The following is a 25,527-nucleotide window of genomic DNA, read 5'->3' on the forward strand; positions in this document are numbered from 1 at the left end:
TGAGCTCTCTGGGAGAGCAGCTATTTCTCCATAATCTCTTCTGTGTTGTGCAATACCACCACCTTGTGTTTGAACTCCAACATGACTTCCTTAAACTTATTCCCCTACCAACCTATAGTACATAGAAAGATCTGGGTGTGTTGTTTTTTTAAAGGAAGGCTGCTTTGTTTGTAATATTTTTAAAAACAAGTTAAAATCTGGCTCTCACATGCAAGCTTCCTTTATCATCATGGGTCATTCAAACAATCAAAAACTGTTTTACCCAGGTTTGGGAACTTTGTGTCCTGCCAATTCTCAATTGTATGGAAGCAAGGTAGGAGGAAAACCTATGTATTTTCCTCCTACCTTGTTTCCAAAGAACCAATAATTGGCAGCACACATAGCTCTGAAACCCAGTTAGAACACAGTTTTTGATCGTGTGAATGACCTCATTGACTGAGCAGCTGTGATGTCACCAATCATTCAACAACATTCTAACTACTGAGATGGAAACGGGGCACTCTGTGTGAAGGAACTAAAATGTCACACTTTTAAGTGGATGTAACATTTATATCTCTGATAATGCGGTTCTCTGTGTATATACTTGGGCACGGATAGTGAGACATAGTCACTTTTTTATTTATTTTTTATTTCATTTCTTAAATAGGAACAAATCATACAGGGAAGGCCTGGGGACAGGAATTCCCTTTTGATTCAAAGAAACCCACATTCACACGTGTGCTATCACTGAGACTGCAGAATGGAAACTGTAAAACCTTCAACTACTGAGCTCCCATATGATTTTCTTCCGCTCAATATATTAAATTCCTGGGCTTGTATTCAGGTCATTAGTGATGGAATTATGGTTTAGCAACAAAGGTATCTAAGAGGGGACATGAAGAAACTGGATAACTAATAGGGAAGTAAAGGTTTTCCATTTTAGGGATAAAAAAACCAAATTTGAGAATAGAGACTTTTAGCAAAAAGCATATGATGAAGAGAGAGAATTCTAACCCACCCCAAACCAATTCCAAATGCATGTGGGTTGGCTCCATGGATCTTTTATTCAAGGATCATTTGATTGTGAGTCAAAAGTAAACGAGATACTGTCTTTATATTTTGCCCTACTGTGCAGCTATATCACATTTCTCACCTAACTGTTCTTCCCTATGTTAAATGAAGTTAAAGGAATTTAATTTTTGTTTACTAAAGTTGGACAAAAATGTTGTGTTTTATCACTTTGAGAACAAAATGGAACTGTAGAGCTGAACTCACTCTGTGGAGTCAATGATACTTTTCCCAAACTTCCGAGTATGTGGAAGTTTCCTCAGTTCGACAGGTACTATAATAGTTCCTTGGGTGAACATATATAAGACTGGTGAAAACCCGAAAGAAGCCTGTATATCAGACTGGCTTTGCAGAATTCTGATCTGAAGAAAAGTGAGAGATTGTTCTAGTTCTAGGAGCCAGTGTGGCGTAGCGGTTAGAGTGCTGGACTAGGACCAGGGAGACCCAAGTTCAAATCCCCATTCAGCCATGAAACTAGCTGGGTGAGTCTGGGCCAGTCACTTCTCTCTCAGCCTAACCTACATCACAGGGTTGTTGTGAAAGAGAAACTCAGGTATGTAGTACACCACTCAGGGCTCTTTGGAGGAAGAGCGGGATATAAATGTAATAATAATAATAATAATAATAATAGTTTGCTGTGAGGTTCAATGGGGCCAACCGAGGCCAGGGTGCCATACAGAGAATAATGACCCTTAATAGGTAGGAGCTAGTGATAGGAGTAGGGTACCAAAGCCATTCAGCAACAGGAGAAAAAGCCTGAAGTTAGGAGCCTAAAAGCCTTTCTCCAACAGTCTAAGGAGAAAAAGCCTGAACTAATAATATATATAATGGGGAAATGCCAACCATTATGTGCAGGTCTCAGGTGTGTTTGCAGTTTGTAGTTCAGTCTGAAGATCTGCCCAGTTTGAACATTTGCATTTGACTCAGACTGTTGCATAGTCCATTATATTGGATCCAATGTACTGGATTTCCCCTGGGCCTTGAGGTTTAGATCATTACTTTAGAACATCTTTCAAGGAGATTTGGTGCTATTGCATTTCTGTCATAGCCAAACTTTTGTTTTTCCTCTTACCAGAAATGTACATCCCCAAGTAGTAGACTGGAAAACTGGACTGAAGCAAGGAATTTCTGTGGTATATGAATCAGGCATTAATCCTAAAGGCTGTTAGGATTAATAAAGGTTAAGGATATTTTAATCTGGTTTTATGTTTTAACTTTTAAATTCTTGGTTAGTTTTATTCTTGGTTTGTTTTATGCTGTAAACTGCCCTGTGACTTTAGTAGTGGGCAGTAGGCAAATTTATTAAATAAATAAATAAATAAATAAGTACATAAAGGGATCCCACCCAAAGGATTTTCTTTTGAGGCAAAAGAGGAGAAAATACTCGAATCCATAGATGGGCATAAAATAAAAAGGGATACCCAATTTGGATACACATAATTGGATACAGGCTGCTTGGTTGACTTCGAAGAATAAGACATGAGAACTTGTACAATTACCAGAAAACAGGAAGGCTATAGGATGCATATTTACCATAAAATGTGGGGGGAAAGGAGACATCCAAAGATATAAAACCAGGTTGGTTGTAAGGGGTATGCACAGAAATAGGGTGAGGACTATGAAGAGACCTTTGCACCAGTAGTTAAGTATGCATCGATTAGACTGTTATTTGTAATTTCTGCATCTAAGGGAATGCATGTGCATCATCTAGATGTAAAGACTCCATTTTTATATGCTGATATCCAAGAGTACACACACATACACAGCTACCTCCAGGTTTTGAGAAGTTAGGTAAAGAAGTCTTGTGTGTAAACTACAGAAAGGTATATACCGACTTAAACAAGCAGCCAGAGATTGGAATGGTAAATTAAGTCAATTGCTTCTGGAAGAAGGATTTAGAGAGGGGAAAGGTGGTCCTTGTCAGTACCCTAGAAACAGAGATGGAAGATGGACATATATTCTTATATATGTAGATGGGCTGAATGCTTGTCATCAGGATAAGAAATATTATGATGAGATAGGGAAGAATTTAAATAAAGAAGTAGATATTAAAGATTTGGATGAAGTATCTCAGGATACAAATAAAAAGACGAGAAGATGAAAGTTTTACACTCAATCAGAGGCAAAAAAATAATAGACTTAATTGAGTAAATTAACAAAGGCAAACGAGATGAGTACTCCAATAGAAGTTGGTTTCTTAAAGGACAAGGAATCCAATGAGTCTCTGGAAAGAAATGCAAACTACAGAATGGAAATTGCAAAGAGACTGCTAATTAGAACTATATCATGTCCTGATAGTGCAGCAGCAGTTGGAATATTGTGTAGGAAAATGAATTCATCGGAAAAAAAGGACTGGATTGTACTTAAATGAATTGCAGTGTTTAAAGGGCATGGTAGATCTGGAATTAGTAGTATCAGCATGTGAGCAACCCAGGTTGGTGGGATACATACATGGCAAATGAGCTGAAGGTAGAGATGACAGCAAGTCAACTAGAGGCAATGTATTTTTCTATGGAAGAGGAGCGATCTTATGGTTAAGCAAGAAACAATTGTTTGGAAACAATTGGAGACATCTAAAGAAACAAGTGTGGATGCACAGAGAGCTCCCTAAAAAGCTAAGAAGGGAAAAGGACACATACGGTATAGGAAATGGAAGGACGGGCACATAACCATGGAAGAGTACAAAAGAGAGGTCAGAAGCTGTGAGGATGGTGAGAGGACAGCTAAGGCTCAGAAGAATAAGCTCAGAAGAATGAAAGTTCTCTTCACTTGCAAGAGAAGCCAAAAATAACAAAACAAGGATTTTCAGCTATGTCTGAAAAGAAGCAGAAAGTTATGGAAATGGTAGGTACAGGGCCAGTCTGACCATATTGGCTTACTAGGCAGTCACCTTGGGCACCAAATTAGACAAAAAGTGTTTATTTCCTTTTACTTAATATTCTGGGTAAATAAAAATGTCAGATGGAACATTTTGTAGGTCAGTGTACATATTGTTTGTGTTATGTGAAACACGGAAAAAGGCATACATTTGTCAGCATTTATTGCTTGGAGTCACTCTTTCACACACACACTGACACAGCTCCCAGCTGCTTCTGCTGAGCTACAAGGAGAAGTGATATCACATAATGTGGCTAACACTGGTTAATAGAGAAACTCTCCTGGGTGATTGTTTCTCCTGAGTTGTCATGTATGTCACAGAGGCCTTGCTTGCTAATAACTGGAATGTCTGGAACACTGCAATTCAGCTAATTATACAGAGATGATGCCGTTACGTGCACATTAACACACCGGGAAATATTTCAGTACATACTGTTCATGGGACAATAGAGCATGTTGCTCTCTACCTACTGAAACCATTCCTGGTGAGTTACTGTACATGCAACGTCATCATCTCTTTGTAATTAGCCGGAGTATGGTGTACCAAACATTCCAGTTGTTTGCATGAGGCACAACTTTACTGGTTGTTGCAGCTGCCAAGCCAAAGAGTGGCCACAGGAGTGCCAAGGGGTGGTGGCCACTGCCCCAGATGCAGGCAGATGCTCATAGAAAATGGGAGAGATCTGGGAACAGTGTCACAGTGGTGACTCAGCAGAAAGGCAGGAAAGGGAATGAGAGCTTTTCAGATCGATTCGCAGCAGGAGTCAAGTCTGCAGCCTCCTTTCCAGGTTTAAGCTAGAGTAGGTCACTGGGCACATATCATCATTCAGAGCAGAAAACCAAGTGCTCCTAAAGCGCATTGACAGGCACATACTCACCAGTGGGTATCCCCCATCCAGCTTGGTGTGTGTGTGTGGGTGTGTGTGTGTGTATCTTCCCTCCCCTTGATTCTGGCTCCTCTGTCACAGCTGTGGGGTGGGGTGGGGGTTCCTCCCCACTTTGTGCCCTCTTGTGCCCCAACCCTCCCCACTTCCTGGAGCAGCAGGCATGACCTGGCTGTAAAGAACTGTACTAGGAACACTGATATCCCAGCTGCCCCACTGTCCACAGCTTTGGCTATCTCTGCCCGGGGATTCAGGGAGAGGCAATGCGATTGAATTCTGTGGCTATCTGTGTAACAGTGAACACTGTCTTGAGCATGCCCTCCCTGCTGCAGTGCTCACAGACTGGAGGGTTCACAGTCTACGGAAGATGGCAGGAAAGGGTTGAAGTGTCTGGGCTTCACTCAGGTGAGTGTCCTGCCCTCCTGGGTGAGTGGAGCGCAGCTGGTGCTGTCCAAACATGGCTGAAGAGATCTAAGTCGGATTGGAGTTGGTGAGCCTGCCCTTTATGCCTGGATTTCTTGCCATCCAAGCTACTTTGGCTCATAAGATGGTAATAGTTATCCACAGTGGCTTTTAACAGAAAGGGAAAGCTTGTCCCCACACAGACAATATGGCTCTCCTATTCCCTCTAGATTTTTGAGCTCTGGTACTGAAAAGGGCTGCCATTTGTGATCAGGGAAGAATTCTTATTGAATAATATTATGGCGCAAGTGAATAATATTAGTAATAATATTGGTACTTATCTTAATAATATGGATACTGTGATAGATTGAATCTATCTATCTATCTATCTATCTATCTATCTATCTATCTATCTATCTATCTATCTATCATATTTATAGCCCCCCCTCCACTGCAATGGTAGAACAGATAAAAGCAATATCAAATAAATAAAATGTTTAAAATTTAACTAAGAATAAGATCCAGTTAAAACAAAATTTAAAAGCTACAAGTTAAAAACACAGAGACATATGCTGCAGATAAAACATTTAAAAGTCTTTCTTAAAAGGTTGGGTCTTCAGATGTTTCTATAAACAACAAACTTTCTCAAGGTAGCCCTGTGAAGCTTTTCCAGGACAGCATTCTAAAGCCAAGGGGCCACATCTGTAAAGGCCCTTTCTCTAGTCCCCGCCAAGCGAATCCCAGTCAGTAGTGGGGCCACAAGGAAAGTGCTGCAGTCCTTGTGTGCAGTTAGTTTCCTGTCTTCTTGAGAGGATGGAGCTCTTGCTCTGCCCTTGTAAGCCTGCACAATGTGTTAGTCATTAACTTTAACTTCCAAAATGTGGGTATATCCTCTGGCCTGAGATTGTGGGTGCTCATTCCCTGCTTAACAACCAGAGCATTATTTATTGGGCCATCCTATAACAGACTCACAACATTCTCTGGGTCACTCACAGAAAAAGAAGTGCTTATCCTACACCATATCCCTACAAGCTCCATCGTGGCTTCCATTCCAAAAGCAATGGCTGTAACAGCTCTCCGCTCTCAGCCACAGATACTGTGACATGTTGCGGGAGACTATCCAAGTTGCAGTCAGTAGACTGATTTGGTGGGAAAGGTAGTCCCTTCAATTTTGAGTGATACGCAAGAGTATACACAAATGATATGCAATTCTTGACCCTCACTTTCCCATACTGTACTTGTGAGCTATGACCAGAAATCGACATATTTATCACACTCTTCCTGATAGGCTTTCTGTGACTAGCATCCCCCAGTCGGCCAGGCTTCATGAGTCATTCACAGCTGGCCAATCACATCGTTTGTACCTGCCCAGCACAAAACTGTTCCATCCTGCCCACTGCTGCAAAGGGGGAAGGACAAGCAATATTTCAGAGAATTTTAAATCATTGTGAGTGACTTCTATCCATACTTTAATCTGAATGGGTTTCAAGCACAGTTTGAAATAGAAGCAACATTTTTTTAAAAAAATGGCCGAAGTGGATATCATGGCAAAGGTTTTGCTTATTGCATTTGACAATTAGCTGAGTTATTTGAACAGAAAGCTCCCTTATTCCAAGTTTCAAATCCTTTGGTGCAATAGGAACCTGTGGTCCCCTTTTTCATTGTTTAAGGCACAAAATAGTGAATTGAAAGTGAGACACACATCACTTCAGACTTAAGGCCTTTCCTGATGACAGTTTACTGTAGGTTTTTTTAAAGCTTTTGCACAGGTTTCTCACACGGTCCTGCTCCTAGTCCAGATGCTTTTCAATCTACCTGGAAACAGACTTTCCAGACTACAATGCCAGCTCTGGGTCTCTACCCACCTCTTCTACTTGCTATTGGCTATGACCAGGTCAAAACATCTATCAAACAGAGGATAACAGGCATAGAACCTATCTAGGAGGGACCCCAAACTTCCCTCCTAGGAGGTGAGGGAAGGTGAGGAGAGGAGAGCTGGTCTTGTGGTAGCAAGCATGGCATGTCCCCTTAGCTAAGCAGGGTCTGCCCTGGTTGCATATGAATGGGAGACTAGTAGTGTGAGCACTGCAAGATATTCCCCTTAGGGAATGGAGCCACTCTGGGAAGAGCAGAAGGTTCCAAGTTCCCTCCCTAGCATCTCCAAGTCAGGGCTGAGAGTGATTCCTGCCTGCAACTTTGGAGAAGCCGCTGCCAGTCTTGAAGACAATACTGAGCTAGATAGACCAATGGTCTGACTCAGTATATGGCAGCTTCCTATGTTCCTATGTTCCTCATCTCCGAAAGACTCAGATACTCTGCCTCCACCGCTGCATACCTAACACAGAAGTTCCAAACCACAGGAGGGCCTTTGCTCTGGCCCGATGCCGTGCCCTTCCCTCAGCCGTGTTAGAAGGCAGATACAGAAAGTCCCCACTTGCAGAGCAACTATGCCCTTGCAACTCTGGGCAGGTCGAAACTACAGTGCACATCTTTCTCTTCTGCCCATTCCATAGAGATATTCATGCCAATCACATTTTGCTGCTACTACTCAATCTCCCTGGATGCCCAACCCAGTTCTACACCAGATGATGATTTCGCCATCATGCATAATGCTGCCAGGTTCTGTGCAGAAGCATTCAAGATATGCTGGGTCTGGACAGCCAGCAAGTCCGGACCGGGGTGCCCTCAGAGTCCCATTACATAGCCCACCTACATGGCTCCACAGAAATTTTGTATTCTTCATTGTAAACTTTTTAAACCTTAGAGTTTCTATAGTCTTAACGGTTCCACAGCCCATATCTTCTGCAGCCCATAGATAATATTACAGATGTATAATTTTTAAATATTAGAGCTTTTTAGTGCTACTGTTTATATAGCACAACAGATATTATACTTTACTAGCTGACCTGGCACAGAGCATCTGCACCCCTAGTTCTCACTGTCTCCCCCCTCCCTTCAGCCCCAGTTCATTCTCCCCCCACCCTTCAGCCGCAGTCTGTTTCCCCTCCTGGCCGGCCTGGCTGTCGCTTCCTCTCCCCGCCCAGCAGCTGGCCGACCTGGCTGCAATTTTCTCTCACCACCCGGCAGCCGGACTGGCCCCCACTTTCTCTCGCTGGCCACTCGCCTTCCTCTCCCCCTCCCCCTCCCCTCAATTGCAAAATCCTTCAAGAGCAGCCACATATGGGATTAGCGACGAGTACACCATAGATAGATAGATAGATAGATAGATAGATAGATAGATAGATAGATAGATAGTTTATAGATAATATAATTTTTACCCACACCCCATCTAATAATTTATTTTATAGATGTATAGTTTTTAAATTTTTAGAGCTTTTAGTGATACTGTTTAATAGCTTTTATAGTTTACAGATAATATAATTTATTATCAGCCCTGTAGTATTTTACATTCCTACAGTATTATACCCTGTCCTATGTATTGTAGGCATACACTGTATTTCATTTTATGCTCACAGTCATGCATTTTATCCACACCACATTTTATGCTTGTACCTACTTATGCTGGTCTAAGACCGTAATGAAGATGATTTGATTTGATTTGTGTGATATGATATTATGGCCATATGCTGAGCTCAAGCTTGCACAATTTTCACAGCACCACCTGCCAGCCAGCAATGATCTACAGAAAGCCTATGCATGCATCTGTACTGTGAGCTAGACCAAGTGAGAAACGTTGAAAGTGTTGACTCAGTGCGTGGCAGCTGTGAAAAAAGGCAAATTCCATGCTACGGAGCATTAGGAAGGGGATTGAAAATAAAAATGCTAATATTAAAATGCCCTCAAACAAACCTATGGAGCTGCCACATTTGGAGTACTGTGTACAGTTCGGGTTACTATATCTAAGAAGGACATGTAGAACTGGAAAAGATGCAGAAGAAGGCAACCAAGATGATCAGGGGCCAGGATCACCTTCCTTATGAGGCAAGGCCTACAGCATCTGGAGGTTTTTTTAGTTTGGAGGAGAGGTACATAAAATTACCTTTAAATGCCTCTAAATACCAGTTGCAGGGGAGCAACAACAGGAGAGAGGGTCTGCCCTCACCTCTGGCTTGTGGGCTTCTCAGAGGCATCTGGTGGGCCACGCTGTGGAACAGGGAGCTGGACAAGATAGGCCTTGGGCATGATCTAGCAAAGCTCTTATTAGGTTCTTAAGGACTAGAACAGAGATATTGGAATACAGAAATACACAGAATTAAAAATAAAAGAAACGAGAAGAAAGATTTCAAACACTCATATAGATTTCCGGCAATCCAATGCTTTCAGGATCTAGATTCATTGATTAATGAGGATCAAATAATACATAAACTGTACTACACAGAGACCAAGAGGGCTTTCTTAAATGTTCAAGTTTTAAGAACATGAAACTATATCAAACCTATTCAAGTAGTATCCTCACCTGGCTGGCAAGTTGATTCTCCCCTGAATGGCTGAGGAGTTCTTGGGAAACACCGGCTGAATTCCTTGGATTCACCTGTGGGTTAGGAGGCTCCACAGAAAACACTGGAAACAGAGGCCTGAGAAACCTGAACTCGCTGTTCAGAGATCCACCAGCTAAACACACCTCATAATTGTAAGCCTGGGAAGGTGGTCCAGTACTGGAATCCACATGATTGTCCTGGAAATTAGATCCTGCTGGGAAGTTAGGTGTAGAATTGTCGTCCTCTATCATCTTTCTGTGCTTCTGAATCTTGATGCCAATAAACACCACTAGAGAAAGCAGGAAAATGAATGAGATGGCTGCCAAGCATATGATCAGATACATAGTCAGACTTCGGTCTTCCTCCTCTACTACTTCATCCTTAGGAATTTCCATAATTTTCATGTAGGGATCAGAAAAGCCTTCCACCAGAAGAATAGTGAGGGTTGCAGAGGTGGACCGGGCAGGGTGTCCATGATCTCGGACAACCACAACCAGCTTCTGTTTGAAGGTGTCTCGTTTATTAACTGGCCTCATAGTTTTCACTTCTCCATTCTGGGCCCCCACAGTGAAGAGACCCGGTTCTGTGGCCTTCAGCAGTTCATAGGAAAGCCAAGAGTTCTGGCCGGTATCTCTGTCCACTGCCACCACCTTAGTGACTAAGTAGCCAGTCTCTGACCCCCGAGGAACCAAGTCATTGGATGGGGAGGTGCTGTTCTGGAGAGGGTAGAGGATGAAGGGGGCATTGTCATTTTCATCCACAATCAGAACGCGGACATTCACTTCTGAGCTCAGTGGAGGGGAGCCGCTATCGGAGGCCCTCACTGTTGCTTGAAACTCTTTTATCTCCTCATAATCCAGAGAACGGAGGACATAGAGGTTCCCAGTTTCAGAGTTGATGGAGATGTAGGAAGATGCTGGGACATCACCCACCTTCCCAGGCAAGAGCGAGTATGTCACTTTGGCATTCTGCTCAGTGTCCAGGTCAACAGCATGGACGGAACCTATCAGCAGACCCGGTATATTGTTTTCTTCCAATTGCATTTCAAATAATGTTGTCTGAAATACTGGCAGGTTATCATTGACATCTGAGATTTGGATATTAATAATTCTTGTTGATGTGAGCTTGGGAGAACCTCGGTCAGTGGTTGTGATGGTGATGTTATACTGTGAAGCTTTTTCTCTGTCCAGTGACCTTTGAGTTAGTAACTGGTAATGATTATTTTCAGTGGCTTTCAACATAAAGGGTGTATTTGTGTTAATGGTGCAGGCTGTTTTGCCATTGTCTCCAGAGTCTTGATCTGTGACCCTGAAGAGAGCCACCACTGTGTCTGGGGGAGAGTCCTCAGATAAAGGACTGGTGATGGATGAGATGGTGACTTCTGGGGCATTGTCATTTCTGTCCTCAACCTCCACAATGACTTTGCAGTAAGCAGAGAGGCCCCCTCCATCTGTGGCTCTGATGTTCATCTCAAAATGACTGCTTTTCTCATAATCAATTGGACTTGCTACAGTAAGTTCCCCAGTTTCTTTGTTCAACTTGAATAATCTTAGTTCATTATCTGGCACTTGACTGAACGAATAAGTGATGTGTGCATAGGAACCAAGATCTTTGTCATTTGCTTCAATTTTATTTACCAATGTATCCAGGGGGCTGTTTTCAGGTAGTTTAATTTTATAGACTGACTGACTAAACTGAGGGAAATTATCATTAGCATCTAGAACATCAACGATTATTTGTGCTGTGCCAGTTCTCTTTGGGAGTCCTCCATCCACAGCTGACAGAATCAGGAACAGCTGTGTGTCCTTCTCACGGTCCAATGGCTTCTCCAGTACTAGTTCTGCATATTTGCTACCATCACTGTGACTTTGCACATCCAGCCTGAAATGTTCATTAGGACTAAGTGTGTAGTTCTGAACAGCATTTTCCCCTTTGTCCAAATCTTGAGCTCTTTCCAAAGGGAATCGGGTATTTCTTGGAGTCTGCTCAGATATTTCAAAAAGGAATTGACTTTTAGCAAATTTGGGGGAATTGTCATTCACATCCTCTATCTGAACTTCTATTCTGTGTAGCTGTAATGGGTTTTCCAGCACAATTTCTGAGTATAAGATGCAAGGGTCAGTCTGACCACACAGAGCTTCTCGGTCTATTTTATCCTTCATAAACATATTGCCAGAATGAGAATCCAGCTCAAAATACTGCTTGGTGTTTTCAGAAACCAGATGAGCCTTACGAGCAAACAGCTCCCTTACACCTATTTTCAAATCTTTTAGCACATTAGCCACCAGAAACCCTCTTTTCTTTTCCTCAGGCATTGAATAGCGGATAGATTCACACATTGGTACACACGTGCAGAGATACAGAAAATAAAATAAAACTTGCCTGCTACTGAGATGTATTTCCATTGTCCTCACTTCACACTGAAGTAGATCTGAAATGCACAGTGGTTTGTTTCTTTGTTATGTATATCCAAGGCAATTGTCTCTTTTTGCTAGTTTAATCTTTGAGATTGTGGCTTTTTCCTCCTGCAGTTTCTGAAGATTTGCTTGTATGAAGATGATCTGCAGCCTTTCTTGTTGAGGATTCTTTTTTCTAATGGCTACAAGCTCTCTGGGAGAGCAGCTATTTCCCCACAGTCGGCTCTGTGTTGTGCAATACCACCACCTTGTGTTTGAACTCCAACATGACTTCCTTAAACTTTTTCCCCTACCAACCTATATAGTACATAGAAAGATCTGGGTCTTTTTAAAAAAAGGAAGCCTGCTTTGTTTGTAATGTTTTTAAATGTTTCTCCTTTTAACCTTTAGCTGATACATAAAACAAGCTAATATCTGGCTCTCACATGTAAGCTCCCCTCCTCATCAAGAAATTGACTAAGCAGCTGTGATATCACCAAACATTCACCAACCTTCTAACTACTGAGACAGAAACGGGACACTCTGTGTGAAGGAATTAAAATGTCACACTTTTAAGTGGATATAATGTTGGTATCTCTGATAACGTGGTTCTGTATGTATATACTTTTGTCGGGAGACTGAGTCATAATCACTCGCCCCACCGCCCCTTAAATAGGAACAAATCACACAGGGAGGGGCTGGGGACAGGAATTCCCTTTTGATTAAGAGAAGACCACATAAACAAGTGTGCTACCACTGAGAATGCAGAATGGAAACTGTAACACCTTCTGCTATTGAGCTCCTATATGTTTATCTTCCTCTCAATATATTCATTTCCTGGGCTTGTATTCCGGTCATTAGTGATGAACTAATGGTTTGGCAATTTGGGGATAGAGACTTTTGGCAGGCAGCTTATGATGAAGAAAGAGAATTCTGCCAGACTCCAAACCAATTCCAAATGCATGTGGGCTGGCTCAAGAAAAAAAAAGGGGGGGGTCTTTTTTCATGCATCTTTTGATCATGAGTCAATTGTAAACTAGATGCAGTGTTTATATTTTGCCCTACTGTGCAGCTATATCACATTTCCTTCCTAACTGTTCTTCCCTATCCTTAATGAACTTCATTTAGGTTTACTAACATTGGACACCAAATGTTGTGTTTTATCACTTTAAGAATAAAGTGCAACTGTCCAGCTGTGGAACTGAACTCACTCTATGGAGACAATGATACTTTCTCTGAACATTAACAAATATGTGGAAGTTTCTTTAGTTCAACAGGCACCACAACAGTTCCATGAGGGAACACAACTGTGAATGGTGAAAACCCAAGAGAAGCATGTATATCAGACTGGCTTTGCAGAATTTGGGTGTAAGCAAAAGTGAGAGATTGTCCTAGGTTGCTGTGAAGTTCATTGGGGCCCAGGATGCCAGATTGATCTATTAAAACAAGCAGTGGGAAGAGACTCCACAGTACAATGATTCTTAAGGGGCAGAAGGTAGTGATGGCATAGAGTACCAAAGACATCCAGCAATAGGCTTAGGAGCAAAAGCCTGAGTGAAGGAAAGGTATGGTAGCGGAGGGCTGAAGAAGTTGTGGTAGGGGGCATGGGGAATAGTGGGAGGGACAGGAAAGCACGGAACAGGAGTGCTGAGGGGGGAAATCTCACTTGGGATTAGGGACGAGGAAGGTATTGGGGAGGAAGGATTATGGGCCATAAAATAAGGATCGAGAACAAGTATATATGTGGATCTGTTTCACACACTTTTGACCTTTGGCTGCAGCTGTCTTACTAGTACAGATTTTAGCAATGGGGAGGAGCAGAAGGCACTAGTAGGAAGGAAGGAAGAAGGTAAGAAATGTAACTAACTGCTCAGAGAAAAATCTTTTTCAGTATAATAGCACAAAGATGGCCACTCACTGCTGGGAACTGCTACAAAAGGAAAATGTCCAAACACAATAAAAAACATCAAGGTTCTGGAGTTCATTCCCTTCTACTCTGGTAAAGAACAAGGTAGAAAAGTTTGGTTGCTGACATCTGAAAATCTACCCAATTTGTACATCTAACTGTGAATTTGACTCAGACCGTTGCATAGTCCATTATACTGGATCCAAGGTTGTTCCGGGCCATTAAGATTTGGTTCTTTACCTTGGAACATTTTTCAAGGCTTTTTCATGGTTTTGCATCTCTGTCATATCTAGACTTTTGGTTTGTTTGTTTTTTATGTACATCCCCAAGGAGCCAAGGGAAAGATTGGACTGTAGAAGTGAGGAACAAATATTTGTGGGATATGAAATGGGCAGTAAAAACTATAGAATCCTCGACCCTACCAGAGGCTCCAATTTCAAGTTGTGCAGTGTTGCCTACTTTCATGAGAAACAGAAGTCCAACGTCACTACAATGTATAATTTGACCTCATTTTTCCAACAGATGAAGGAGGTGAACAGAAAGGATAATGTCAAAATAAATAAATAATCATCAATCTTGATATAGCAGAGACATCTTATCAAGAAGGGGGGACTGAAAACCACAATTAGGGGTGAGACGTTCAAACTGGATTAATAAAGGGATTCCACCCAAAGGATATTCTTTTGAGGCAAAAGAGGGAAAAATACCTGAAAACACAGATGGGCATAAAATAAAAGGAATACCCGATTTGGATACACATAAGTGGATACAGGCTGCTAAGGAAAGAGATTGGTTCATTTCATAAGAATAAGACAAGGACACTTGTAAAGTTAAAGTTTTTTAAAGCTTCTCCAAGCATCTGTACTGTGCGCTAGACAAAATGAGAAACATTGAAAGTGTTGACTCAATGTGCGGCAGTTGTTAGAAAGGCAGATTCCATACTACGGAACATTACAAAGGGGAATAAAAAAATGAAAATGCTAATATTATAATGTACTTATACAAATCTATGGTGCTGCCACATTTGGAATAGAATGTACAGTTCTGGTTACCATATCTTAAGAAGGACATTGTAGAACTGGAAAAGGTACAATGGAAAGAACTGGAAAAGGTACAGAAGAGGGCAACCAAGATGATTAGGGGCCTGGAACAACTTCCTTATGAGGCAAGGCTATAGCATCTGGGGCTCTTTAGTTTGGAAAGAAGTCATTATGGGGAGAGGTGTATAAATTATACATTATTTAGAGAAAGTGGACAGAGAGAGTAAATTTCTCCCTCTCTCACAACACTCCCTCACAACACATGGTCATCCCATGAAACTAAAGGCCAGGAAATTTAGGAACAAAAGGAAGTACTTTTCCACACAGCACATAATTAATCTACTGAATTCTCTGCTCTTGGATATGATGGCCACTAGCTTGGTTGGCTTTAAAAAGGGCATGGGCAAATGCACGGAGGACAAATCGAATAATCGCTAGTAGTAGTAGTAGTACTAGGAGTAGATGGCTATAGGCCATCTCCAGCCTCAGAGGCAAGATGCCTCTAAATATCAGCTGCACAGGGGTAACAGCAGGAGAGAGTGGGCATGCCCTCACCTCTTGCCTCTGGGCTTCTCAGAGGCATCTGGTGGGCCACTGTGTGAAACAAGATGCTGGACTAGATAGGCCTTGGGCATGATCCACCAGGGCTCTACTTATGTTATTAGTGACAAGAACAGAGATTTTGGAATAGAGATGGACAGGGATGGTGGGGACAGGACGTGGAAGATAGATTTCAAACACTCATACATATTTTCTGCAATCCAGTGCTTTCAGGATTGAGGAAGTTCAATTAATACAAAAACTGTACTACATCGTGACCAATAGGATTTTTTTAGATGTTCAAATTTTAAGAATTTGAAATTTAACTATATCAAAACTTTTCAAATAGTATCCTCACCTCGCTGGTAAGTTGATTTTCCCTTGATTGGCTGAGGAGTTCTTGGGGACAACCAGCTGAATTCCTTGGATTCACCTGTGGGTTAGGAGGCTCCACAGAAAACACTGGAAACAGAGGCCTGAGAAACCTGAACTCGCTGTTCAGAGATCCACCAGCTAAACACACCTCATAGTTGTAAGCCTGGGAAGGTGGTCCAGTACTGGAATCCACATGATTGTCCTGGAAATTAGATCCTGCTGGGAAGTTAGGTGTAGAATTGTAGTCCTCTATCATCTTTCTTTGCTTCTGAATCTTGATGCCAATAAACACCACAAGAGAAAGCAGGAAAATGAATGAAATGGCTGCCAAGCATATGATCAGATACATAGTCAGACTTCGATCTTCCTCCTCTACTACTTCACCATTAGGAATTTCCATAATTTTCATGTAGGGATCAGAAAAGTCTTCCACCAGAAGAATACTGAGGGTTGCAGAGGTGGACCGGGCAGGGTGTCCATGATCCCGGACAACCACAACCAGCTTCTGTTTGAAGATGTCTCGTTTATTAACTGGCCTCATGGTTTTCACTTCTCCATTCTGGGCCCCCACAGTGAAGAGACCTGGTTCTGTGGCCTTCAGTAGTTCATAGGAAAGCCAAGAGTTCTGGCCGGTGTCTCTGTCCACTGCCACCAGCTTGGTGATGAGGTAGCCTGCCTCTGCCCCGCGGGGAACCAAGTCATTGGATGGGGAGGTGTTGTTCTGGAGAGGATAGAGGATGAAGGGGGCATTGTCATTTTCATCCACAATCAGAACTCGGACATTCACTTCTGAGCTCAGTGGAGGGGAGCCGCTATCGGAGGCCCTCACTGTTGCTTGAAACTCTTTTATATCCTCATAATCCAGAGAACGGAGGACATAGAGGTTCCCAGTTTCAGAATTGATGGAAATGTAGGAAGATGCAGGGACATCACCTACCTTCCCAGGCAATAGTGAGTATGTCACTTTGGCATTCTGCTCAGTGTCCAGGTCAACAGCATGGACCGAACCTATCAGCAGACCTGGTATGTTGTTTTCATCTAACTGCATTTCATAGGATGACATCTGAAATACTGGTGGGTTGTCATTGACGTCAGAGATTTGAACATTAATAATTCTTGTTGAAGTGATCCTGGGAGAGCCTCGGTCAGTGGTTGTGATGGTGATGTTATAACCTGAATCTTTTTCTCTGTCCAGTGACCTTTGAGTTAGTAACTGGTAATAATTATTCCCATTGGCTTTCAACACAAAGGGCAGGTTTGTGTTGATGGTGCAGGCCGTTCTACCATTGTCTCCAGAGTCTTGATCCGTGACCCTGAAGAGGGCAACCACTGTGTCTGGGGGAGAGTCCTCTGATAAAGGACTGGTGATGGATGAGATGGTGACTTCTGGGGCATTGTCATTTCTGTCCTCAACCTCCACAATGACTTTGCAGTAAGCAGAGAGGCCCCCTCCATCTGTGGCTCTGATGTTCATCTCATAATGACTCTTTTCCTCGTAATCTATTGTCCTTGCAATAGTAAGTTCCCCAGTATCTTTGTTCAACTTGAATAATCTTAATACATTGCCTGGCACTTGACTGAATGAATAAGTGATGTGTGCATAGGAACCAAGATCTTTGTCACTAGCTTCAATTTTTGTTACCAATTTATCAAGAAGGGTATTTTCGGGTATTTTAATATTATAAAGAGATTGACTAAATTGAGGGAAATTATCATTGGCATCTAGAACATCTATGACTATCTGTGCTGTGCCAGTTCTTTTTGGGATCCCTCCATCCACAGCTGATAAAATCAGGAGCAGCTGTGTGTCCTTCTCACGGTCTAATGGCTTCTCCAGTACTAGTTCTGCATATTTGCTGCCATCACTATGACTTTGCACATCTAGCCTAAAATGTTCATTAGGACTAAGTGTGTAGTTCTGAACAGCATTTTCTCCTTTGTCCAAATCCTGAGCGAGTTCCAGAGGGAATTGGGTATTTGTGGGAGTCTGTTCAGGTATTTCAAAAAGGAATTGACTTTTAGAGAATTGGGGCGAATTGTCATTCACATCCTCTATTTGAACTTCAATTCTGTGTAGCTGCAATGGGTTTTCCAGCACAATTTCTGAGTATAAGATGCAAGAGTCAGTCTGACCACACAGAGCTTCTCGGTCTATTTTATCCTTCATAAACATATTGCCAGAATGAGCATCTAGCTCAAAATACTGCTTGGTGTTTTCAGAAACCAGATGAGCCTTACGAGCAAACAGCTCCCTTACATCTATTTTCAAATCTTTTAGCACATTAGCTACCAGAAACCCTCTTTTCTTTTCCTCAGGCATTGAATAGTGGATAGACTCACACATTGGTACACACGTGCAGAGATACAGAAAATAAAATAAAACTTGCCTGCTACTGAGATGTATTTCCATTGTCCTCACTTCACACTGAAGTAGATCTGAAATGCACGGTGGTTTGTTTCTTTGTTACATATATCCAAGGCAATTGTCTCTTTTTGCCAGTTTTATTTTTTATAATTGATATAGTGGCTTTTTCCTCCTGCAATTTCTGAAGATTTGCTTGTATGAAGGTGATCTGCAACCTTTCTCTTTGAGGATTCTTTTTTTCTAATGGCTGTGAGCTCTCTGGGAGAGCAGCTATTTCTCCATAATCTCTTCTGTGTTGTGCAATACCACCACCTTGTGTTTGAACTCCAACATGACTTCCTTAAACTTATTCCCCTACCAACCTATAGTACATAGAAAGATCTGGGTGTTTTAAAAGGAAGGCTGCTTTGTTTGTAATATTTTTAAAAACAAGTTAAAATCTGGCTCTCACATGCAAGCTCCCTTTATCATCATGGGTCATTCAAACAACCAAAAACTGTTTTACCCAGGTTTGGGAACTTTGTGTCCTGCCAATTCTCAATTGTATGGAAGCAAGGTAGGAGGAAAACCTATGTATTTTCCTCCTACCTTGTTTCCAAAGAACCAATAATTGGCAGCACACATAGCTCTGAAACCCAGTTAGAACACAGTTTTTGATCGTGTGAATGACCTCATTGACTGAGCAGCTGTGATGTCACCAATCATTCAACAACATTCTAACTACTGAGATGGAAATGGGGCACCCTGTGTGAAGGGACTAAAATGTCACACTTTCAAGTGGATGTAACATTTATATCTCTGATAATGCGGTTCTCTGTGTATATACTTTGGCAGGGATAGTGAGACATAGTCACTTTTTTATTTTATTTCATCTCATTTCTTAAATAGGAACAAATCATACAGGAAAAGCCTGGTGACAGGAATTCCCTTTTGATTCAAAGAAACCCACATTCACACGTGTGCTATCACTGAGACTGCAGAATGGAAACTGTAAAACCTCCAACTACTGAGCTCCCATATGATTTTCTTCCGCTCAATATATTAAATTCCTGGGCTTGTATTCAGGTCATTAGTGATGGAATTATGGTTTAGCAACAAAGGTATCTAAGAGGGGACATGAAGAAACTGGATAACTAATAGGGAAGTAAAGGTTTTCCATTTTAGGGATAAAAAAACCAAATTTGAGAATAGAGACTTTTAGCAAAAAGCATATGATGAAGAGAGAGAATTCTACCCCACCCCAAACCAATTCCAAATGCATGTGGGTTGGCTCCATGGGTCTTTTATTCATGGATCATTTGATTGTGTGTCAAAAGTAAACGAGATACTGTCTTTATATTTTGCCCTACTGTGCAGCTATATCACATTTCTCACCTAACTGTTCTTCCCTATGTTAAATGAAGTTAAAGGAACTTAATTTTTGTTTACTAAAGTTGGACAAAAATGTTGTGTTTTATCACTTTGAGAACAAAATGGAACTGTAGAGCTGAACTCACTCTGTGGAGTAAATGATACTTTTCCCAAACTTCCGAGTATGTGGAAGTTTCCTCAGTTCGACAGGTACTATAGTAGTTCCTTGGGTGAACATAAATAAGACTGATGAAAACCCAAAAGAAGCGTGTATATCAGACTGGCTTTGCAGAATTCTGATCTGAACAAAAGTGGGAGATTGTTCTAGTTCTAGGAGCCAGTGTGGTGTAGTGGTTAGAGTGCTGGACTAGGACCGGGGAGACCCAAGTTCAAATCCCCATTCAGCCATGAAACTAGCTGGGTGAGTCTGGGCCAGTCACTTCTCTCTCAGCCTAACCTACATCACAGGGTTATTGTGAAAGAGAAACTCAGGTATGTAGTACACCGCTCGGGGCTCTTTGGAGGAAGAGCGGGATATAAATGTAATAATAATAATAATAATAGTTTGCTGTGAGGTTCAATGGGGCCAACCGAGGCCAGGGTGCCAGAGTGATCTACTAAAGCAAGCAGTGGGAAGAGAATCCAGAGAATAATGACCCTTAATAGGTAGGAGGTAGTGATGCAAGTAGGGTACCAAAGCCATTCAGCAACAGTCTTAGGAGAAAAAGCCTGAAGTTATGAGCCTAAAAGCCTTTCTCCAACAGTCTTAGGAGGAAAAGCCTGAACTAATAATGTATATAATGGGGAAAAGCCAACCATTATGTGCAGGTCTCAGGTGTGTTTGCAGTTTGTAGTTCAGTCTGAAGATCTGCCCAGTTTGAACATTTGCATTTGACTCAGACATTATACTGGATCCAATGTACTGGATTTCCCCTGGGCCTTGAGGTTTAGATCATTACCTTAGAACATCTTTCAAGGCGATTTGGTGGTATTGCATTTCTGTCATAGCCAAACTTTTGTTTTTCCTCTTACCAGAAATGTACATCCCCAAGTAGTAGACTGGAAAACTGGACTGAAGCAAGGAATTTCTGTGGTATATGAATCGGGCATTAATCCTAAAGGCTGTTAGGATTAATAAAGGTTAAGGATATTTTAATCTGGTTTTATGTTTTAACTGTTAAATTCTTGGTCAGTTTTATTCTTGGTTTGTTTTATGCTGTAAACTGCCTTGTGACTTCAGTAGTGGGCAGTAGGCAAATTTATTAAATAAATAAATAAGTACATAAAGGGATCCCACCCAAAGGATTTTCTTTTGAGGCAAAAGAGGAGAAAATACCTGAATCCATAGATGGGCATAAAATAAAAGGGATACCCAATTTGGATACACATAATTGGATACAGGCTGCTAAGGAAGAGATTGGTTTACTTCAAAGAATAAGACATGAGCACTTGTACAATTACCGAAAAACAGGAAGGCTATAGGATGCATATTTACCATAAAATGTGAGGAAAAAGGAGACATCCAAAGATATAAAACCAGGTTGGTTGTAAGGGGTATGCACAGAAATAGGGTGAGGACTATGAAGAGACCTTTGCACCAGTAGTTAAGTATGCATCAATTAGACTGTTATTTGTAATTTCTGCATCTAAGGGAATGCATGTGCATCATCTAGATGTAAAGACTCCATTTTTATATGCTGATATCCAAGAGTACACACACATACACAGCTACCTCCAGGTTTTGAGAAGTTAGGTAAAGAAGTCTTGTGTGTAAACTACAGAAAGGTATATACCAACTTAAACAAGCAGCCAGAGATTGGAATGGTAAATTAAGTCAATTGCTTCTGGAAGAAGGATTTAGAGAGGGGAAAGGTGGTCCTTGTCTGTACCCTAGAAACAGAGATGGAAGATGGACATATATTCTTATATATGTAGATAGGCTGATTGTTTGTCATCAGGATAAGAAATATTATGATGAGATAGGGAAGAATTTAAATAAAGAAGTAGATATTAAAGATTTGGATGAAGTATCTCAGGATACAAAAAAAAGACGAGAAGATGAAAGTTTTACACTCAATCAGAGGCAAAAAAATAATAGACTTAATTGAGTAAATTAACAAAGGCAAACGGGATGAGTACTCCAATAGAAGTTGGTTTCTTAAAGGACAAGGAATCCAATGAGTCTCTGGAAAGAAATGCAAACTACAGAATGGAAATTGCAAAGAGACTGCTAATTAGAACTATATCATGTCCTGATAGTGCAGCAGCAGTTGGAATATTGTGTAGGAAAATGAATTCACCGAAAAAGAAGGACTAGATTGCACCTAAATGAATAACAGTGTTTAAAGGGCATGGCAGATCTGGAATTAGTAGTATCAGCATGTGAGCAACCCAAGTTGGTGGAATACATGCATGGCAACTGAGCTGAAGGTAGAGATGACAGCAAGTCAACTAGAGGCAATGTATTTTTCTATGGAAGAGGAGTGATCTTATGGTTAAGCAAGAAACAATTGTTTGGAAACAATTGGAGACATCTAAAGAAACAAGTGTGGATGTACAGAGAGCTCCCTGAAAAGCTAAGAAGGGAAAAGGACACATACGGTATAGGAAATGGAAGGACGGGCACATAACCATGGAAGAGTACAAAAGAGTCGTCAGAAGCTGTGAAGATGGTGAGAGGACAGCTAAGGCTCAGAAGAATAAGCTCAGAAGAATGAAAGTTCTCTTCACTTGCAAGAGAAGCCAAAAATAACAAAACAAGGATTTTCAGCTATGTCTGAAAGAAGCAGAAAGTTATGGAAATGGTAGGTACAGGGCCAGTCTGACCATATTGGCTTACTAGGCAGTCACCTTGGGCACCAAATTAAACAAAAAGTGTTTTTTCCTTTTACTTAATATTCTGGGTAAATAAAACTGTCAGATGGAACATTTTGTAGGTCAGTGTACATATTGTTTGTGTTATGTGAAACACGGAAAAAGGCATACATTTGTCAGCATTTATTGCTTGGAGTCACTCTTTCACACACACACTGACACAGCTCCCAGCTGCTTCTGCTGAGCTACAAGGAGAAGTGATATCACATAATGTGGCTAACACTGGTTAATAGAGAAACTCTCCTGGGTGATTGTTTCTCCTGAGTTGTCATGTATGTCACAGAGGCCTTGCTTGCTAATAACTGGAATGTCTGGAACACTGCAATTCAGCTAATTATACAGAGATGATGCCGTTACGTGCACATTAACACACCGGGAAATATTTCAGTACATACTGTTCATGGGACAATAGAGCATGTTGCTCTCTACCTACTGAAACCATTCCTGGTGAGTTACTGTACATGCAATGTCATCATCTCTGTGTAATTAGCCGGAGTATGGTGTACCAAACATTCCAGTTGTTTGCATGAGGCACAACTTTACTGGTTGTTGCAGCTGCCAAGCCAAAGAGTGGCCACAGGAGTGCCAAGGGGTGGCCACTGCCCCAGATGCAGGCAGATGCTCATAGAAAATGGGAGAGATCTGGAGCAGTGTCACAGTGGGGACTCAGCAGAAGAGGCAGGAGAGCTTTTTGGATCGATTAGCAACAGCAGTGGTGTCTGCAGCCTCCTTTCCGGGTTTAAGCTAGAGTAGGTCACTGGGCACATATCATCATGCAGAGCAGAAAACCAAGTGCTCCTAAAGCGCATTGACGGGCACATACTCACCAGTGGGTATCCCCCATCCAGCTTGGTGTGTGTGTGTGTGTGTGTGTGTGTATCTTCCCTCCCCTTGATTCTGGCTCCTCTGTCACAGCGGTGGGGTGGGGTGGGGGTTCCTCCTCACTTTGTGCCCTCTTGTGCCCCAACCCTCCCCACTTCCTGGAGCAGCAGGCATGACCTGGCTGTAAAGAACTGTACTAGGAACACTGATATCCCAGCTGCCCCACTGTCCACAGCTTTGGCTATCTCTGCCCGGAGCTTCAGGGAGAGGCAATGCAATTGAGTTGTGTGGCTACCTGTGTAACAGTGAACACTGTCTTGAGCATGGTGTGGGCTGCCCTCCCTGCTGCAGTGCTCGCAGACTGGAGAGTTCACAGTCTGCAGAAGATGGCAGGAAAAGGTTGAAGTGTCTGGGCTTCACTCAGGTGAGTGTCCTGCCCTCCTGGGTGAGTGGAGCACAGCTGGTACTGTCCAAACATGGCCGAAGAGATCCAAGTGAGATTGTAATTGGTGAGCCCACCCCTTCTTCCCTGGGAACCAATGGGAGGGAGTTGTGTGACATAGTGAGGCCCTTGCAGGGATTGCAAGGCATGCCATGATATGGTCTAGCTGCTGGAAGGCCAGGGAAGAGAGGGGTGGTGCTTGTGTTGGGATTTGGATGGTCACAGGCAGATGAGTATATAGCAATTGTGTGCAAGCAGGTTCTTGGTGTACAAGTGGGACTGCCAACCACTTGCTTGCTTCCACTCCTGATCTTATCTTGCAGTTAATCCATATTCAAATGATCATGTGAACAGGTCCACTGTTTTGAAGAGGATAGTGGAAGAAACAGATTTGCCATTTTTAGCCATGAGAACAATTCAGACAATGGGGTGGGGTGGGGTGAGGCACCAGCCTCAAAAGCTTTCACTGTGTCTTGGAACTCTGGTATTTGCTCATACTCCAGAGATCAGAAAGCATGCAGGCAAGTTTCCAAATTCAAAACAGAAAGAGTTGTTGGCAGCTACAGGATCATTACCAGCTTTGCCAGGCAAAGGGGAGTAAGGCTGCAACTTAGTGCAATCAGACTTACTTCTGAGTAAACTTGCATAGTATTGTCCAGCAGGTCACTCTGGCATTCTGCTTCATGTCCAGATTTAGAGCACAGAGCAAAAGGATCAGCAGACCAAGAACATCACTTTCTCGCATAAGGATTTAATACAATGAAACCTCAAACAGAGGAGTAGAGTTGTTTTTCACATCAGAGTCAATCTGAATAATTCTTATCAAACTGAGCTTGGGAAAGCATCAGTCAAGGGCTGTGTGGAGATATTACACTTGAGAGTTCTTTGCCATCCAAGCTACTTTCGCTCGCAAGCTGGTAATAGTTATCCACAGTAGCTTTTAACACAAAATGAAAGTTTGACTCCTCAGACCAAATGATTCTCTTGTTCTCTCCAGAGTTTTGCTCTCTGGTACTGAAAAGGGCTGCCATTTGTGATCAGGGAAGAATCCTCAGGTATGGTGCAAAAGTGAATAATATTACTACTGATCTTCATAATATTGCTACTGTTCTCATCCTCAGCTTTGGAGGATTCCATGACTAAGACCTGCAGTCCCCCAAAGACCTCTCCATCTATCACTCTAACACTCATGCCATATTTGGTTTCTTTTTTCATAATCCATGAAAAAGTAGATATCTCCATTACTTTGACTAAAGTGAAAGAACTGACACAGCTCAAGTCTTTAATAGAATCTATCCATATATCTATCTATCTATCTATCCACCATATTTATAGCTGTCCCCTCCACTGCAATGGTGCTAAGGGCGATTCACAAATTTAGTAGAACATAAAAAACAATATCAACTAAATAATTTTTTTTAAAAGATCCAGCTAAATAAGAATTTAAAAATGAAAAGTTAAAAATCCAGAGACATACTCTGCAGATAAAACATTTAGAAGTCTCTCTAAAAAGATGGGTCTTCAGATTTAAAAAAACAAACAAACCTTGAGAGAGGGAACCCTGTGAAGCTCTTCCAGGACAGCATTCCAAAGCCAAGGGGCCACAATTGAAAAGGTCCTAGTTCCTGCCAAGCGAATCGCAGTCAGTAGTGGGGCGGCGAGGAAAGTGCTGCAATCCTTGTGTGCAGTTAGTTTCCTGTCTGTCTGAGAAGACAGAGCTCTTGCTCTGCCCTTGTAAGCTTGCACGGTGTGTTCGACATAAATTTTA

The 25,527-nt window shown here is 41.9% G+C and overlaps 1 protein-coding gene across 6 annotated transcripts in view; it reads right to left on the bottom strand.

The window, feature by feature from the left end:
- The window catches only part of LOC128325220 (protocadherin beta-16-like), a 157,488-nt gene that overhangs the window by 117,228 nt on the left and 14,733 nt on the right, over positions 1-25,527 (bottom strand). Inside the window, exons 1-2 of one of the 6 annotated variants that reach the window (XM_053250780.1) lie at positions 15,890-18,501; positions 11,928-12,080 (exon numbers count right to left, since the gene is read on the bottom strand). The exons of 2 other annotated variants lie outside the window; for them this stretch is intronic. In XM_053250780.1, the coding sequence (XP_053106755.1) occupies positions 12,060-12,080; positions 15,890-18,316 (2,448 nt within the window). In that variant the 5' untranslated portion in view covers positions 18,317-18,501 and the 3' untranslated portion in view covers positions 11,928-12,059. Of the gene's footprint in view, positions 1-9,627; positions 12,267-15,889; positions 18,502-25,527 lie in introns of those variants that run through there. 3 more of the 6 variants (XM_053250769.1, XM_053250772.1, XM_053250778.1) reach the window with 3 other exon arrangements.

Source organism: Hemicordylus capensis, chromosome 4, assembly GCF_027244095.1.
Source record: "Hemicordylus capensis ecotype Gifberg chromosome 4, rHemCap1.1.pri, whole genome shotgun sequence".
Classification (NCBI taxonomy): domain Eukaryota; kingdom Metazoa; phylum Chordata; class Lepidosauria; order Squamata; family Cordylidae; genus Hemicordylus; species Hemicordylus capensis.